Source organism: Lupinus angustifolius, chromosome LG17 (genome assembly GCF_001865875.1).
Source record: "Lupinus angustifolius cultivar Tanjil chromosome LG17, LupAngTanjil_v1.0, whole genome shotgun sequence".
In the NCBI taxonomy this organism is placed as follows: domain Eukaryota; kingdom Viridiplantae; phylum Streptophyta; class Magnoliopsida; order Fabales; family Fabaceae; genus Lupinus; species Lupinus angustifolius.
In genome coordinates this window covers 19897703-19914243 of record NC_032025.1, presented here as the reverse complement: position 1 = coordinate 19914243, position 16541 = coordinate 19897703, and the positions used below count along the sequence as shown (strand labels likewise).

The following is a 16541-nucleotide window of genomic DNA, read 5'->3' as shown; positions in this document are numbered from 1 at the left end:
TGTGCGGATAACGACAATGAAATCGGCTTTCTATAACCCTTGACAGAATGATCTCACAAACAGCCCTAAGAACTAAGTGTAGAAATCATGCAAGGTATTTCAACTGAATGAAAAATGTTATTACATTGAAAAGACTCTATCTATTTTCTCTCTTTTCACTCTTGAAAAAGTATACAAGAAAAACTTCAAAGAATACACCAAATAGCTTTGAAAACTTAAGCACCATGAATATTTGTTTTTATTTTCTCTCAGTATATTTTCGATTATCAATGAAAGTGTGAAAAACTTAGTTTAAAAACTGATTTGATTCTGTTTCAAAATAACTGACTCAACTAATATTAATCGATTAAATTTCCAAGTTAATCGATTAACGGGTTTCTTGAAAACAGATTTTCAGTTATGGCTTAATCGATTAAACACACACACACACACTAAGACTCAATACTTGGCATCATATTAGGACTTAGGACTCTAGAATGTAAAAAGCAATCCTAGATTCTATGATGTTGACCTTTAGTTCTTGGTATGATGTTTGTTGAGATGTCCAAGCTTTCATATAAGACCTTATCTTCATCAAAACTTCGTAGGTCGGTTATAATGGCATCCTTTGACTATTTGCCATTTCAATCTCGCTCTTTTTGATGATGACAAACACTAAAACAATTCCTTTGTTTGATGACTTGAAGTTGGACATGATATGTTTGCATAAGGTTGAATCAGAATGTGTTGTTCCCCCTCACTTTGTTCTCCCCCTCAAACCATGTTAGAGGTAATGTTAGGGTAACAACATGATTACTTGCGGAAGCTCACTCCAACCTGCAAAACAACTTGGTAGCAACATGATTACTTGCGGAAGCTCACTTCAACCTGCAAAACAGCTCGAACAACACATTTCTCCCCCTTTTGGCATGACCAAAAAGCTATGGCAGATTATGATATCAAAAGCCAAAAGTAAGGAAAGATATACACAGTTTACTGGTCTTAATCGGTTAATTAATCAAGGATAACCGCTTAAGCAACCTAAAAATTACTTGAACATGTGCACAAAGTTTAGCATTAATCAATTATTATATGGAGTTAATCGAATATTTAATATTAAAACAGATTATGACAGAATTGATTGCGAGATATATCTAGTCGTGTAATTTAAATATGAATTCCATGATATCAATCATTCAACGTTAGATATACACATGTAGATAAAATCAAAGGATAACACAATAATTGAAACCATAATCCAAATTAGCAACAAAGTTTTACAAACATAAAAGTAAGTGCAACAAACGAGTACATAAAGTTCAATAGAAAGAACAGCAAAATACAACCATAACATAATCAACACCAAAACATAATATCCAAAGCATAACACACACACACCCTAGGCACACTAGGCATTCCTATCTAGGCTAATCTTGTGGAGGTGGCCGTTGGGATGAGCCATGTGTAGCACGCACATTGAAAATGATGTGCTCCAGATCTTCAAATCGTCTCTGCTGCTGAGCGGCCATGGAATCCCTCATAGTCAGAAAATGTCCATCAATACGTGCATTGAGGTGTTGTTCCATAGCATCCAAGTGAGCAAGCCCAAATGATGGTTCTTGAGGCTCAGCAAATGCCTCGGTAGGTGGTTGCTCAGGGATAGGCTCACTAGGATTTTCAAAATTATCTTCATTTGGCATATCCTCATTCACTCTAGTAGTATGATCTTCTTGATATTTCTATTCATTACATTATTTGTTAATGCCCATTTTGTGAATTAGATTATCACCAATAATATGCTCTCGGGAGTTTGTCATGATAGTGTCCACATGTGTGGTGTCAATTTCGTAATAGTCAATGATACGATAGATGAATATCCCATATGCGAGCAGTCTCGATGAAGATGAAGCTATGCCCTACATAACTTTCAGAATCTCCAAAGGTCAGTTCACCATAATGCCTTCCCGTATGGCGAACATAAGCTTCAGATCATTGATGGTGGGTTGAGCATAGTTGGTATTCCTTTGAACTAATATATATGCAATCAAATAGTGTAAGAGACAATTTTCTATAGACAATGACCCTGCTTTGGTCAATTCCCCTTGCACAAATAGGTGAGGTCCTCTTAAATAAGACTTGTACATTTCAATAGCATCGAATGAGTTCCATGACTCATTGTTATAGTCACCTAGCCTCGATCCATCACAATCAACACCTCCAACATCCAAAAACAACTCTTCATCTATAATAATCATCTTCCCCATTACCATTGATGAATAAACCTCATCTTTATACCAAAAATTGCTATAGAATTCTCTAATGAGTGAAGGATATAGTTTACCTTTCAATTCCACGAATTTGTTCACTCCTTGGGTCTCTAACCCATGTGGGAATTGGAATCCTTGAGCAACTAGCCATTCTGCATCCGCATACCGGATGTAAGTTTGCTTACGGCCTTGAAACTTAGCCAATCTAGCTTCTTGGAGAATGGGAGAGTAGTAAGGGTCTCCATGATTCTTTCGTCCTCCTTGAGTCGAGGAAGAACCTTTTTTTTTTGCCTCTCGCACGCTTGGCGGTGTGTTTCACTATCATGCTCCTTGGTTCACTCATCTTGGCATGTATAATAATGATTTAATCGATTTTTCGAATTTGGGGTTTAGGGTTTCTAAATAGGGAAAGATGGTGAGGATACGAATTGGTAGAGATTTAGGGTTGTAGAGAGATGGAACTATGAGATAGGAATCGAAATTGCTATTGATTTGTATAGGAACACTCAATTTAGGGACAGGATTCAGAAGGGGGGAAGCAAAGAGGACTATGGTTCTAAGTGAAGAATGACCCAAAAATGTCACTTGAATATGACATAGCACTATCGTCAAACGATTATCTGAATTAGTTTAATCGATTAACCAACTTAAGTTTTTCAAATTTTGAAATTTTGGAACCTAGGTAATTGATTGAATTTGACGATAATCGATTAATCATATTATAATTTTCAGTTTTTCAAAAATATTGAGTCTAGTTAGTCGATTAAAACGAGTATTAATCGATTAAATCGCAAGATGAAAATTTCTTTTGGTTACTGTAACTCAAATTAATCGATTAAGGCACAGAACAATCGATTATTGATAGAACTTAGCACAGATTTCAGTGCATTTTAAAGATTTCTAGAGTATGCAAGAGTGTTATTGCTAAGATATAGCACTGAATAGGGAGCCGCCGAATACACCAGCTACGCCTAACATGTGAAATGGATGCATAAGAATATTGTGCTCAGCCTGAAATACAATCATAAAGTTGAAAGCACTCGAGGGCCAATCTCCGTCTGGCCCGAGGAAACCTTTGCGATACTAACCTAAAAGGTTTATGACACACTAAAGAGAGCATAAAACATTTATGAAGTTAATCTAAACCTCGAAGCATATATCATTCATAAGCATATAATCAAGATCAATCAAATGCACATAATTACCCTAGGCAAATTAGTTTAGATATTTTTCATCAAGTATGTCACGTTCTCTACGTAACACAAAGAATGTATCTCGTGGAAGGGGCTTGGTGAAAATATCTGCTAATTGCGTCGAGGTTTCAACAAATTCAAGTATGTAGTCACCTTTTTTGTACATGATCTCTTAAAAAGTGATGTCTAATCTCTATATGCTTAATTCTAGAATGCAGAATAGGGATCTTCGATAGATTTATGACACTAGTGTTATCGCATTTTATAGGAATTTTTACTAGTTTTAAGCCAGTCTGATAGTTGTTGTTTCATCCATAGAATCTGAGCGCAACACAAACCTACGACACTATATTCAGCTTCGGTGGTAGACAAAGTAACAGAAACTTGCTTCTTACTATGCCATGATACTATGAAGCTGTCCAAAAGGTGGCAAGTCCTGCTAGTACTCTTCCGGTCTAACTTGCATCCCGCAAAGTCAGAATTGGAATATCCTATTAGGGATAATGAAGCATCCCTAGGATATCATAAAGAGCTAGGAGCCTCCTCTCCGTTATGAGAGAGATAAGTTATAAAAATAAAGACAATAAAGTATTTTCTAATATAAGGTGATAAGTTATATCATTCAACTTCTAAAATCATGACGTGTCATATTTCACAATTTCCTAAAAGAAATATTTCCAAAAACTAAAAAAAAAAAAGATATATGTCAAAATTTTAGTAGCTGAAGAAGATATTTTTTCTTCCGATATGAGGTGATATTTTATTCTAAAAAATAAAAGCAAAACATAATATGATGTGACACTTTTTATCTATAATGTGATAACATTTTTACTCTTATATATAAAAAACTTATATATGAAGGGTTCAACCTTTGTTATTCCAAACATCTCATTAAGTAGATTAAGTGGGAAACCTCAAGTAATCCTCCCATTTTTAACCTTTAATGCAAAAAATATACAATTTCTTGCTCATTTCAATTCTGTCAAGCCTTTATTTCCAGTTCTTTAAAAATTTTGTTGGTCTTTTTGTTTCAATTTAGTTTCCATTTTTCAAGTTAATTTGCATTCTAGATCTTTTAAGTTCAACCCTTCAATTGTTGTTATAACCTTTTAAATATCAACTCGCTTTACATTTCTGCAAGTCATTCCCTTTTGTGTCCATATACAAGGGCATGGAGAAGATTCACCTTGATAAAGAAATAAATAGGAATAAAATATGGACACAAAAATCCACGAAATATTTGTTGAGAAAGATCTAGAAACTATCAAACTCGCCACATTCAAAATTTATGTGAAAACATCAATTTTAAAACTTTGATAATTTTTCACGATGAAGAAAAGTATGACACCCATGATTTATTCGGAAGTATGCATATGTTGTCTAAGGTTTTTCTTGTTCAGAAATGAGTTTACATGTTTCTTCCAAAGTATTTTTTTTAAAACATAATAAAATTTATTTACAAAAAAAATATATCTTGAGAACAAAACATAACACCCTAGAAACCAAAAAAAGGATGCTGAATGAAAAATATTTTAAGATATTTCTATCTAGTCTTTATGCCGTAATATTTGAGAACCAATCCACATTTTATAACACGTTATTCGAAGGCACTATTGATGTTCTTCTCCATTAAATGAGTAGGTGGGAATCTGGATATCCTTATTGAATCCAGACAATAACTAAATGTTGATTAGTATGGCTCATAAGCTATATTTTTTATATTTATTAGGTAATAAAGAGTAAATATGGTTTTTAGGAATATTTCATCATTCAATGTAGGAGTAGTTTTCTGATGTTCGTTATGTTATTTAAGTAGGAGACTTTCTTTTATGCATCAGTTTTCCTTTTATGCTATATAAATAATATGCTTTGTTGATGAATAAAAGTAACTCTTCTATAAAACACATTTCCTCTATGTAATTTTGTATGCTACATAACCAACAGTAACCTTGGACCACCATGAGTGTGTACCTAAAAATGGACAAGTTGAAGCGTTGGTTGTTTGTATTTATGTTACGTTCCTCGAGGGACAAGGTGGACAAAAAGTAGAACCTAATATTTTTGTAGGCTATAGCTTAATGTCAAAGACCTACATGATCAATTTTCCACAAAGGAACAAAGTAATTGTCATTAGATATTTCCAGTTTTATGATTTGTAGAGTTGGAATTGGAGGAAGATCAACAACTAGAGTTTCAAGGGGAGAATAAAAATATAGATGATGAAACTGTCAGAGAAACTAGATCATTGTATGTCATACATCAAAGGTGCAATGTTGCTAGGATGGAGCCTATGAGATAGGAAGACATTGTAACTAACGAGAAATGGATAGATGCAATGAAGGAGAAGCTCAAGATGATTGAAAGTAACCACAGATGAGAGTTTTTGGAGAGACCCAAATACAAGATGGCTATATAGGTCAAAGGGGTAAGTGAACCAAGTTCAATCTTGATGGTTCGGTGAACATGTATAAGGCGATGCTTGTGGTCAACGGGTATGCCTAGAAGTTTGGGGTAGATTTCTCTGAAACTTTTACCCTAGTTGTCAGGTTGGATACCATAAGGATGTTGTTGGCATTTATTGCACAAAATGGTTGGATCATACACTAAATGGATGTCAAATCAGCTTTCTTGAATGAACACTTGAATAAAGAATGTTTAATAGAACAACCAAAAAAATCACAATAAGGATGGGAGGAGAAGATATATAGGTTGAACAAGATCCTATATGGTCTAAAACAAGCACCAAAGTCTTGGTATAATCGAATTGACTCACACTTGGTACACTTAGGCTTTATAAAGACTCCAAGTGAATTTACCTTATATGTCAAAAAGGTTGATGATGAAATACTTGTGGTATCTCTTTATGTACATGGATCTCTTTATTATAGAAATTCAAAAGGAGTTGATTGATAAATTCAAATAAGAAATGAAATATACTTTTGAAATGACAAACTTTGGAAGAATGACATTCTTTCTTGGTATGTGGGTGTAATAAAATCAAAATAAAATATTCGTGTTCCAATAAAAATATGCATGTGAGATTCTTAAAAAGTTCAATATGGAAGAATGCAAACTAGCTCTAACTCCAATGAATCGAAAGGAGAAGTTTTGAAAAGATGATGGTGCTAGAAATGTAATGAAAGGTTATATAGAAGCTTAATAGGTTATTCGATATATTTATCTGTAACAAGACCAAATATCATTCATGTAGTAAGCTTGTTATCAATGTATATGTATTATACTAGTGAAATTCATTTCTAAACAACAAAAAGAATTATTAAATATGTTAAAGGAACAATGGATTATGGAATAAGGTTCAATCATGTCAAGAATTTTAGTCTCCATTGTTACTCTAATAGTGATTAGGCTAGATGTGATGATGATATGAAAAACATCTTAAACTATTGCTTTAGCTTTGGTTGTGGAATTTTTTACAGTGTTCTACAAAACAGGATGTCATTGCTCAATCAACAACAAAAGCATAATATGTAGTTGTAGTTGTAAATCAAGTTATTTGGATCAAAAAGATCATGGCAGATTTGCATATAGAACAAATAGAAAGTACACAGGTATTTGTGGATAACCAAGCTGCAATTTCAATTACTAACAATCCAGTATTCTATGGCAAAAAACAAAATACTTTATGATCAAGTTTCATGTGCTACGAGAGCAAAAAGGAAGGAAAAGTGTGCCTAATCTACTACAAAATAGGACATCAAAGTGCTGATATCCTAACAAAGGCACTTCCTAAAGCAAGATTTGAAGTCTTGAGACAAAAGATTGAAGCTTGCAGCTCTAGAGTCAAGGAGAAGTGTTGATTAGTATGACTCAGAAGCTTTTATTATTCTATTTATTATGTAATAAAGAGTCAATATGGTTGTTAGGAATATTCATCATTTCATGTAGAAGTAATTATGTGATGTTCATTATGCTATTTAAGTATGAGTTTTTTCTTTTATGCATATGTTTTCTATTTTAAGTTGTATAAATAATGTGCTTTGTTGCCTTCTACAAAATGCATTTCATCTTTGCACTTTTGTTTGTTACATAACCAACACTAACCTTGGACCACCACGAGTGGGTACCTGAAAAGGGACGTCGACGTTCAAGTACGTACAAGTGTATGCTTTAGACAAAAAAACTAGTATGAGAATACTTGTTCTTCCCTTATGGTGGCCTGACCTATTTATATCGAGGTAAAATGTTAGCATTATAAGGAGAGATTTATCATCATTTTGGACAAAGTAACCATGTTCTTTCTAGCATAGTGCCATAAATATTAATTTAAACTATCTTTGTTATGTGGGAAATGTAAACTTTGTCTATGAAAGAAGGTTTTCAATTGTCGCAGGTACTGACCTAGTCATATCCTATCGCTATCGTCATTTCCTCTAGCTATGTTGGCCTTTTAAGGATGATAATCGTATAAACCATATCTTTCCTATTAGGTAATTGACTTCATTCCTAATAGTCAGCGTGTATTATTTGGTACTAGCACCGAGATAGAACAACTGATGTTCCCATATTGATACTGACCACATTAAAAGTCTTTTCCAACCATAATACCAATCATTTGATTTTGGTTTTGCAATCTACCATTAGTAAATTTGTTCTTATAAGAATTCACTAGTTGGCACCATTTATGAGGACGGGAGTGAATTAAAATGAAAATTGGAGTAAAATATAATAAACATGTAATTTGTTAAAAAAACTAATATTAATTGTTTTCATGTCAATGATTAAATCTTTTATTGATCCCTTCATAACAATGTATTATTTTTCTTGGTATATGAAAAAAAATGATTATATTACACCTTTCCCATTTCAAGTCTAGTGTACAAAGATTCATTCTGAGATTATAATTGTCTACTCAACCTTAGGGCTTGTTTAGGAGTAGCATTTTGGAGAGAAAGGAAGAAAAATGAAAGGTTTGTGAGTCATCTCACAAGTATATTTCGTGACTCTTAAGCCTTTCATTTCCTCCATAATTCATCTCCCAAACCAACCCTTAGATTTAAATCAATCATATTATTTTAACAAGTCAAGTCATATTATTATAATAAGGGCATCCTCATCCCTAGTTTTAATAGTCTTAAGTAGACTCTTGACTTGTGACTTCCACGTAATACGACTATGAGCCTTAAATGAGGTCTTAAGCTTAAACCATTAATTTTTAAGACTAGTTTAAAGCTCTAGTGAATCTTATGCAAGTATCTCTCTTTATAACATATCAAATGTGGACTAAAGTGTATTTACAATGTAGACTAAAGTCTAAAGACTCTTAAATCTAATAAAAAAATATTGATATAATAAAATCCTAAAAGTTGGATGAGGATTCCACTAGTAGATTGAGAATGGAGGATCAATTAGATGAGTCAACCTGATTGACAACGAGGTTCTCTTCACAAAATTTAAAATTATCAATAGATATCTGTTATACTATCCCCGGCCAGGTAAGGTCAATGAATTTATCAACAACAGGAATGATAATAATATATCTAATATATACATATTGTCAGTATCAATAATGAATAAAAATAAATGATGTATAATTCAATGACAGTATACAAAACTTATATACTATCACTAATTGTCAGTGTAGATTTATTTCTTAATAATGTTTCTATGATATCTCAGAAGTGGAGTTATGAGAGAAATAGTACTGAAACATATGTGATTTCTCATCAATTTGGTTCGCTCTCTTACTTTTCTTCTTAACCAACTTTCATATGTAAAAAATAGGGGTGAGTAAGACCTGGTCCGACCCGTAGACTCATCTCAACCCGATGACTTAGGGGCGAGTTTGATTTGTCCAAATAAATAAAAAAGGATAAACCCGATTACAAGGGACATACCCATCGTAAAAAATGACGGGTTCAAGTCTACGTACAGGTCACTCGGTTCGTCCCTTATACTTATATACCAAGAATAGTTGAATAAGTACCTATTAATACTCATTATGTTCAGCCCACATAACTCAAATACCTAAAAGCTCATAAATCTTAATTGATAGAAAACTAGTTAATTTTTAGTTTTTGTGTACTTTGTGTGAACTCCGATTTTAGTTTCATTTTTCAGTTAATAGCTAGTTGTTGTATTCATTTTTGTATGAATTTTTGAGTATTGACATGTTGTCATTTCAGTTCTCATGTATATTTTATCATTTACAAGAACATTTTAGTTTATGTTGACACTTGACATTTTAAATTGTTTTAAAATTTTCAATGTCTTCTATAATTTTCAATCACGTGATTGTGATTGTGATAGTTTTTAGTTTGAATGATGCAATTTACAGTTTGTAGTTTATATACTGATATATGTGGGATGCAGGTTTTAGTTGAATTTATATACAGATTGTGATAATTTTGATTATGCATACTTAAAGATTTGAGAAAAAAATATATGTTTGTTATTTTCTCTTTTTCCAATCTGGACTCATCCCTATCTTGATCCTTCTTATTTTAGACTTATCCATCATACATCTCATCCTAATTAGGAATGGGTTCGGATTTAAAAATTAATCTGATCAATATTTAGAAACGAGTGAGGAATATGCTTAACCCGTCTCATACTCAGCCCTAATCAAAACCATAGTAGATCAATGGATCACCATGCATTAATATTTGGCGGAAAGAGCTAAACAAGCATTATCAACAGTATAACATTTTCTCTATCATAAATGTTTTAAAGATGGAATCAGATTGGTTGGTTGAATTGTTCATAAATAAATAAATAAAGCACACAAATTCCAAGGCTTTCACTGTTTTCCATCATTTACCAAACATTTGCATCATCCAAAAAGTAGACCAAACGAATGGAAGACGGTTTGCCCAGCTTGACATATTCACACAATAACAATTTTTGTTAATATTAAGGGTATCCCTCACCCTTTTTAAATATGGAATGAAACCCTTTCAAAGTATATGATTATCCCTCCTAATAGTATTACTCTCAAAAATCAAACCTTAACATTTGAAGACCTTATATCACTAAGGAATAGTATTACTCTCAAAATGAAAAGTGAAAACATAACATTTCTTAGCAAAAGGGGAAACTAAGGAATAAAACACACCATCATCCAAATTTATTCACTCAAATAAAATTTGCTTTCAATATTTTCCGGAAAGTAGAACAGGGATGGAGTTTTTTGGTACAACTAAAAGATCACAACACAATTGATAAAACAATTAACCAATAAAAACAAATGCCACAACAAAGATCAAAGAAACAGAGAAGCTCCCAAATTAGATATTCAACCCTATACAAGACATTCTAGGTTACATAATGTGCATTCAATATATATAATGAGTAAAAATATGGTTAAATTCTAAAACCCAAACCAGGCCACTTCTTTCCCCCCTCCTTCTTTGTCCTCCTTGAGTTGGGATCAATAAGGTTTTCCAGAGATTTTGCTTTTCTGTCTCGTGTCTTCCCTGCTTCTTTCAGAAGTTCGGCCAGACGACGCTTTTCATCTTCAAAATCAGGATTTGCTATTCCCAGTTTTTCTTCCCTCAATTTAAGGACATATTCCAAGATCTCAATAGCATCCCCCACCCTGAAGAATAGTATCATATCAGGATAAGAACTAAAGATGTCAGGTTCAACAAACATAAGTGCTATTGTATTAAAAGGCTTAAAATAGATATTAGATGATGTATTCTGTTAAAAAATGGCAACATCAGAAATATAACTAGAAATCCAGATTCATGAAGAGCATAGAAGGTAGGTATAAAAAGGGATGAGTTACTATGAAAGATGAGGTATTCAAACCAATGGTAACTCCTGAAGGAAATAGAGAACTTAAATACTGAATTTCAAATACAACAGCAAAGGAGGTAAGAGTAAGACAGAAAATATGTAATCATGCAGCCAAGCATATAACTATGGGAACAACTGCACCACTTAGCCTCTAGTCATAAGCTTAGAAGTTTCTCACAATGTTAACCAATAACTAAAACTTTCATGCCTGCTTTAAGACCACTTCCAATCCTGGAAACAGTCTCTTCCATTGCATGATTAACGTTGCGTACATCTACCCACCCTAGGTGGGAGCATCGTGCACTAGGCCACCCTTTTTATTAGCACTTCCAATAACAAGGATGAAACCAACAAGAGAAGAATTTACTGAGTGAAATCTACAAATTATGCAGAGAACGCCACAGTGAGTATGGGTTAAAGGCAAACAAGGATGTCGAGAAATAATTTTACCTTCCCATAGCATCATAAGTTGCTGCAAGATTGCTGTATACTCCAAGAGTATCTTGATGGCATGGACCACACTCCTGTTCAAGAATTCCCCTAGCTTCTTCAAATAATTCAGCAGCTTCATCTATCTTGAACAGCTGTACACATGCCAATCCCATTTGGTTCAAAACAACGCCGAAGAAGGCAGACTTCCTTTCCCCACTGGCTCTGAGTTTTGTTACAGCACTCTCAAAAGAGTTCCTTGCTTCTTCATACCTCCCTGTCATGTAATACATCACTCCCATTCGTGCTTCAATTCCAGCAATTGTGCTCTGCTGTCCTGGTTTATCCTCCAACAGTTTCATTGCCTTTTGTAAGAGTTTCAGTGCCTCCTCGGGCTCATCTACAGATTCAAAAATGGCTGAAACCTCTGTTAAACCACCAGCAATCTCTTCTGATGTGGTTCCAGGCACTGGTTTTGAGTATATTCTTAGAGCATTTTCACAATAGGACTTGGACTCTCGAAGCTTTCCAGTTCTGTGATACAAATCAGCAAGACGTACAAAGACAGATGCAACCGAAGGGTGGTTTTCACCCTTGGATGATTTGAAGACAGTTAGTGCCTTCTGGTATGAGAAGATAGCCTCATCAAAGCGACAGAGAGACATGTAAATATTTCCAATGCTGACATCAATGGAAGCAACTTCATTGTCTTGTCCATTCGCAATCATAGCCATGCTGGCAAGGACAAGGTGCTCAAGAGCAGATTCATAATCTCCCTTTGCCTCGCATATAAGGGCCATAAGCCTTCTATCAGCTGCCTCCTCAAGAGATGCTGGTTCACTGTGCGCACGATGAATCTCGAGAGTTTTCTTGCACAGCTCCTCTGCTTTATCAAACTGCATCGCTTGAACATTGGCCTCGGCCAAGTATCTGCCATATACAATAACAATTTCATTTTAATCACTTTCCTTGATCATTAATCATAGCAAATAACCTTAATTCACATACAATACCAATTTCATTTTCATTGATATATCTCAAATAAACCCACTGTCCATTACAAAAAAATAATAGATATAGTCCAATTCAGGTGCATACCACCAGTGCAGGATACTACATGCGATTAAACAAAGAGCTAACTCTGTCTCAGCATTTTGGTCCTTCAAAGATGTTTGTCACCAAATTAATCCCTAGATGATATTTAACATCACCACGGGGTTAAATTAAGTCCTTCGAAATTTTAAAACGACACCATAAGTCCCAAGAAGACTCATGTGGAAACGTTTTAAAACTTTGAGAGACTAGTTTGGTGACGAACTTCTTTCAAGGACCAAGTCACCAAACTGATGAAAAATGTATTTTTGTGAGGACCGAAGTGAAGTTAACTCATTAAACACACAAAAATGAGTGGAGACAGTAGTTTCGCATGTAGAAAGATCAACTTTCTACACTTTTCCAAATTGAGTCATATGAGAAAGGTTCACTGCCAAGTATAACAAATAGATAATAGACATTAGACAGTATAGAATCAGAGATGATATCATAGATCAAGTTTCAAATCGTTTAGATTTTACAATAATTAAGCAAATTTAGCATTTATAGCATGTTTGATTTAACTTAAATTAAAATAAATCCTAGTCAAAAGGCAAAGATTCACTGCCAGGTATAACAAAAACATAATGAATAGCAAAGAATTAAAGTTGATATTGTAGACCAAATTTCAAGTCGTTCAGTTTTAATTAATTTGATCCCACAACTAAAAAAGGGCAGCTCAGTGCAAGAGGCACCCCACCTAGTGAAATAAGGGGAGGGTAGATGTACATAACCTTATCCCCACAAGCAGAAATGTTGAATCAAGGATTTGGACCCATAGCCTCTAGGTCACAAGGCAAACAACATTGTCATTACCACTGTGCCGAGGTTGAGATTGTTGTATACACTTAGCTGACCCCCCGAAATAAAAAGAAGAAAATTTTCTACTCTGAATGAGATTGTCTTTTTTGGTGAGTAGAAAATTAAGATTAGTGGTGGTAGCAGCTACCCCATCTCTCTGTCATCTCAGCACCTCTAGGCTCAAACAGATACCCATTTGTCCCCAATTGGTAGAGATGTCGGACATGAAGTTTGAGCATCCCCTTTCAAAATGCTCTCTCCTCCTCCACTTAATAATAATAATAATAATAATAATAATAATAGTAATAGTAACAATATACTTGATTATAAAAAAACCACCAATACCAACCCAATTTACAAGGTTATCCCAGGTAACATTTTGACCGTAAGCTATTTTTGGCTTGTTTGTTTATGTTTTGTAATAATGATATAAAAAATAGCTTCTTACATTTATACTTGTTTCATTGAGCTTCTCTGTAACTTTTAACCGGTAAAAACAAACTAAAATTTCGCTTTTAGAAGTAGCTTTTCAAAAAAAAAAATGCCCTTAACCACAAAATATGCTCAACATAACACAATCTACATAGTAAAATTAAACACTTTTTCGCATCCACATAATTTCCAAATCTGAACTGAAATCAAATTTCAAAAAACGGATCAATCATAAGATTAAAATCAAAACACATACCGACAAGTCTCTCCTACTCTAGGATCAGTCTCACCCAACGCTTGGATCTGAATCTGAAGCCCATGATCATAGCAAGATATCGACTTATCCACCTGTCCAAGCATCGAAAATGTATCCCCCAACTGCATGTACCCTGAGAAAGCCGCAAGTGCGTGATCTGCGCCACGATCCACATCGGGGACCTGGATCGCGCGCTCAAGCACGGGCACGGCCTCCTCAAACCTCCCTAAGCTGCAGTAAATAGCAGCAAGCACATGGAGACTCATGGCGAGGTCCAAACTAGGCTCGCCATCGACGGCGCAACGCTCGAATGACTTCGAGGCTCGGATGGCGAAATCTAACGCCTTGGTGGGGCCCTCACCGGAGGCAATTGTGTCTCGGGCGACTTTGAGGAGGAATGGACCGAGATCCGGGTTGTCGAGTGAGGATTCGGAGTGAACCGGGTTCGAGGTTGGGGTTTCTGGGTTTTTTTTCTTGGACCGGGAAGGGGAAGGAGAAGGGGGTTTTTTAGGGATAGGGGAAGGTGTTTTGATTATTGTTGTTGTTGATTCGGATCTTTGGGTTGGGGTATTGGGTATTGTGATTCTGGGAGGTGGAGCGTCGGTTGGGGATTTTACGATACCAGGCATGGTGATGAAGGCAATGGAAAAGAGAAAATTTGAGAGATTTGTGTAAGGGAGAATGAGTGGACAAAGGCACTTGTCTCAAATGAAATTAAGAGTTATTTGGAGGATTGGGGTTTACAGATCAGATGTCTCTGCTATGCTATCAAAGTGTGAGATGTGAGGGAGGTATCATGCTTTTCAGTGTCACTTCTCTTTTTTGTATCACTATGCCCTTCTATTTCTATACATTATCGGTATAAATATTCATATATAGTCATTATATTATTTACTATTCATTTGTTTTACGTTGTAAACAGATGAGATAATGATGTTCTATTCGGGATATTTTGGTCATTCAACTGATGTATTTATTTTTTTAATTAATTCATTGGGGTAAAGTGGGTCCATTGAAATTAAGTGAATTAAACCATATAAAATATGATCGTTAGTAATTAGTTCAGTTCCGTTTTCAGAGGCTTGGAGGCGCGAAAAAATGAACCATGCAAGCGATGACTAATTAAAAACTAAGTAGTACTTGATATGAAAGTCCGATTTCCCATCTATCTGACTCGTATAAATAAACAAGGTTTTATGATATTTAGTAAAGACAAGTATCGAAGAAAAGATAATAAAGTACCAAACGATCCTATATATAAAAATTTAACATGATCCATCAAAAAATGAACTGATAAATTAGATAGTTTATTACTAGTTCAATTTGATTTGGTTTCAGTGATAAAATTAGCATAAAGCATAGTGAGTTATCCTTCATGCCTAATGTAACTTTTATTTTCTTATAAACTTTAGTTTTTTTCATGTTATTATATATTTTAATTTTTAGAACTAATTTAAGGGACAAAATTCCCTTGATTATATTCATTACTATCTATTAAAAAAAATTCTAATCACTTAACTATTTGGTGAATTATAAATAAAAGCTAAAATATTGACTTTTATTGTCCATTCAAGAAAACCAATTGAACTATTATCAATCATACTAGTCAATTGTTACTATTAATATAATTCTAGCGTCACACCTATTGTTAAGAAAATTAGTAACATTATTATAAAATAAAAAAATCTGCTTTGTTTTTATAGTATAAAAAGTGCAATGAACTAATATAAGGGATATGCCGTGAATAAAATCTGGGTTTTTATTATGGTATAAAAAAGGTGCAGTGAATTACTATAAAATTTGGTTTGCTTTTGCATACAGTGTTTGATACTAAAAAACTTGTTATAAGTATCTAATCATTTAAAAAATTGCATTTTATTTTATTGTTAACAAACTTTGAAAATTGAACGAGTTTTATTTGTCATTACTTCTATTAATTATTGCTATTATTATGACTACAGAACAAACAATCCCAAATTCAAAAAACATAATTCATAACCCAAAATTCAATCTTAATGAGTAACCATAACAATCATGTTTATAAAATATTACCTTTGAAAGATGAAACATGCATTGAACAAACTTTGAGTTATAACTTATAACAAATTATTCATTTGTATTTCTATTCAAATGACGTGTGTAATTTATGTGTCATGTGCATTCAATTGTAGTAAAATTGATGGAATATTTTGAAAGGATTTAATATGTGTAGACTGATTGTGTAAGTAATTTTACACTGTCAGTAAATCTCCACCACTCATTTGTTTGCTAGTATTAACTAAAGTATTGCAAATTAATGGTAGATGATGTGTTACAGTGTAAAAAAATTACAAT

At 33.9% G+C, this 16541-nt stretch overlaps 1 protein-coding gene across 1 annotated transcript; it reads right to left on the bottom strand.

The window, feature by feature from the left end:
- Window positions 10514-15015, bottom strand: LOC109331507 (protein KINESIN LIGHT CHAIN-RELATED 3). Its single transcript, XM_019566048.1, has 3 exons — window positions 14208-15015; window positions 11648-12556; window positions 10514-10994 (listed from the first exon to the last, which is right to left on the bottom strand). Exons 1-3 carry the CDS (start codon window positions 14834-14836, stop codon window positions 10760-10762), a joined length of 1773 nt encoding a protein of 590 aa, XP_019421593.1. The 5' UTR covers window positions 14837-15015; the 3' UTR covers window positions 10514-10759.

Excerpts from the sequence above, each read along its gene's own strand:
- LOC109331507 (XM_019566048.1), bottom strand. The coding sequence starts at position 14,836 with ATGCCTGGTATCGTAAAATCCCCAACCGACGCTCCACCTCCCAGAATC. Across the intron at positions 12,557-14,207 it reads AGAGTAGGAGAGACTTGTCG|ATACTTGGCCGAGGCCAATG; the intron begins GTATGTGTTTTG and ends TGTATATGGCAG. Across the intron at positions 10,995-11,647 it reads ACTTATGATGCTATGGGAAG|GGTGGGGGATGCTATTGAGA; the intron begins GTAAAATTATTT and ends ACTATTCTTCAG.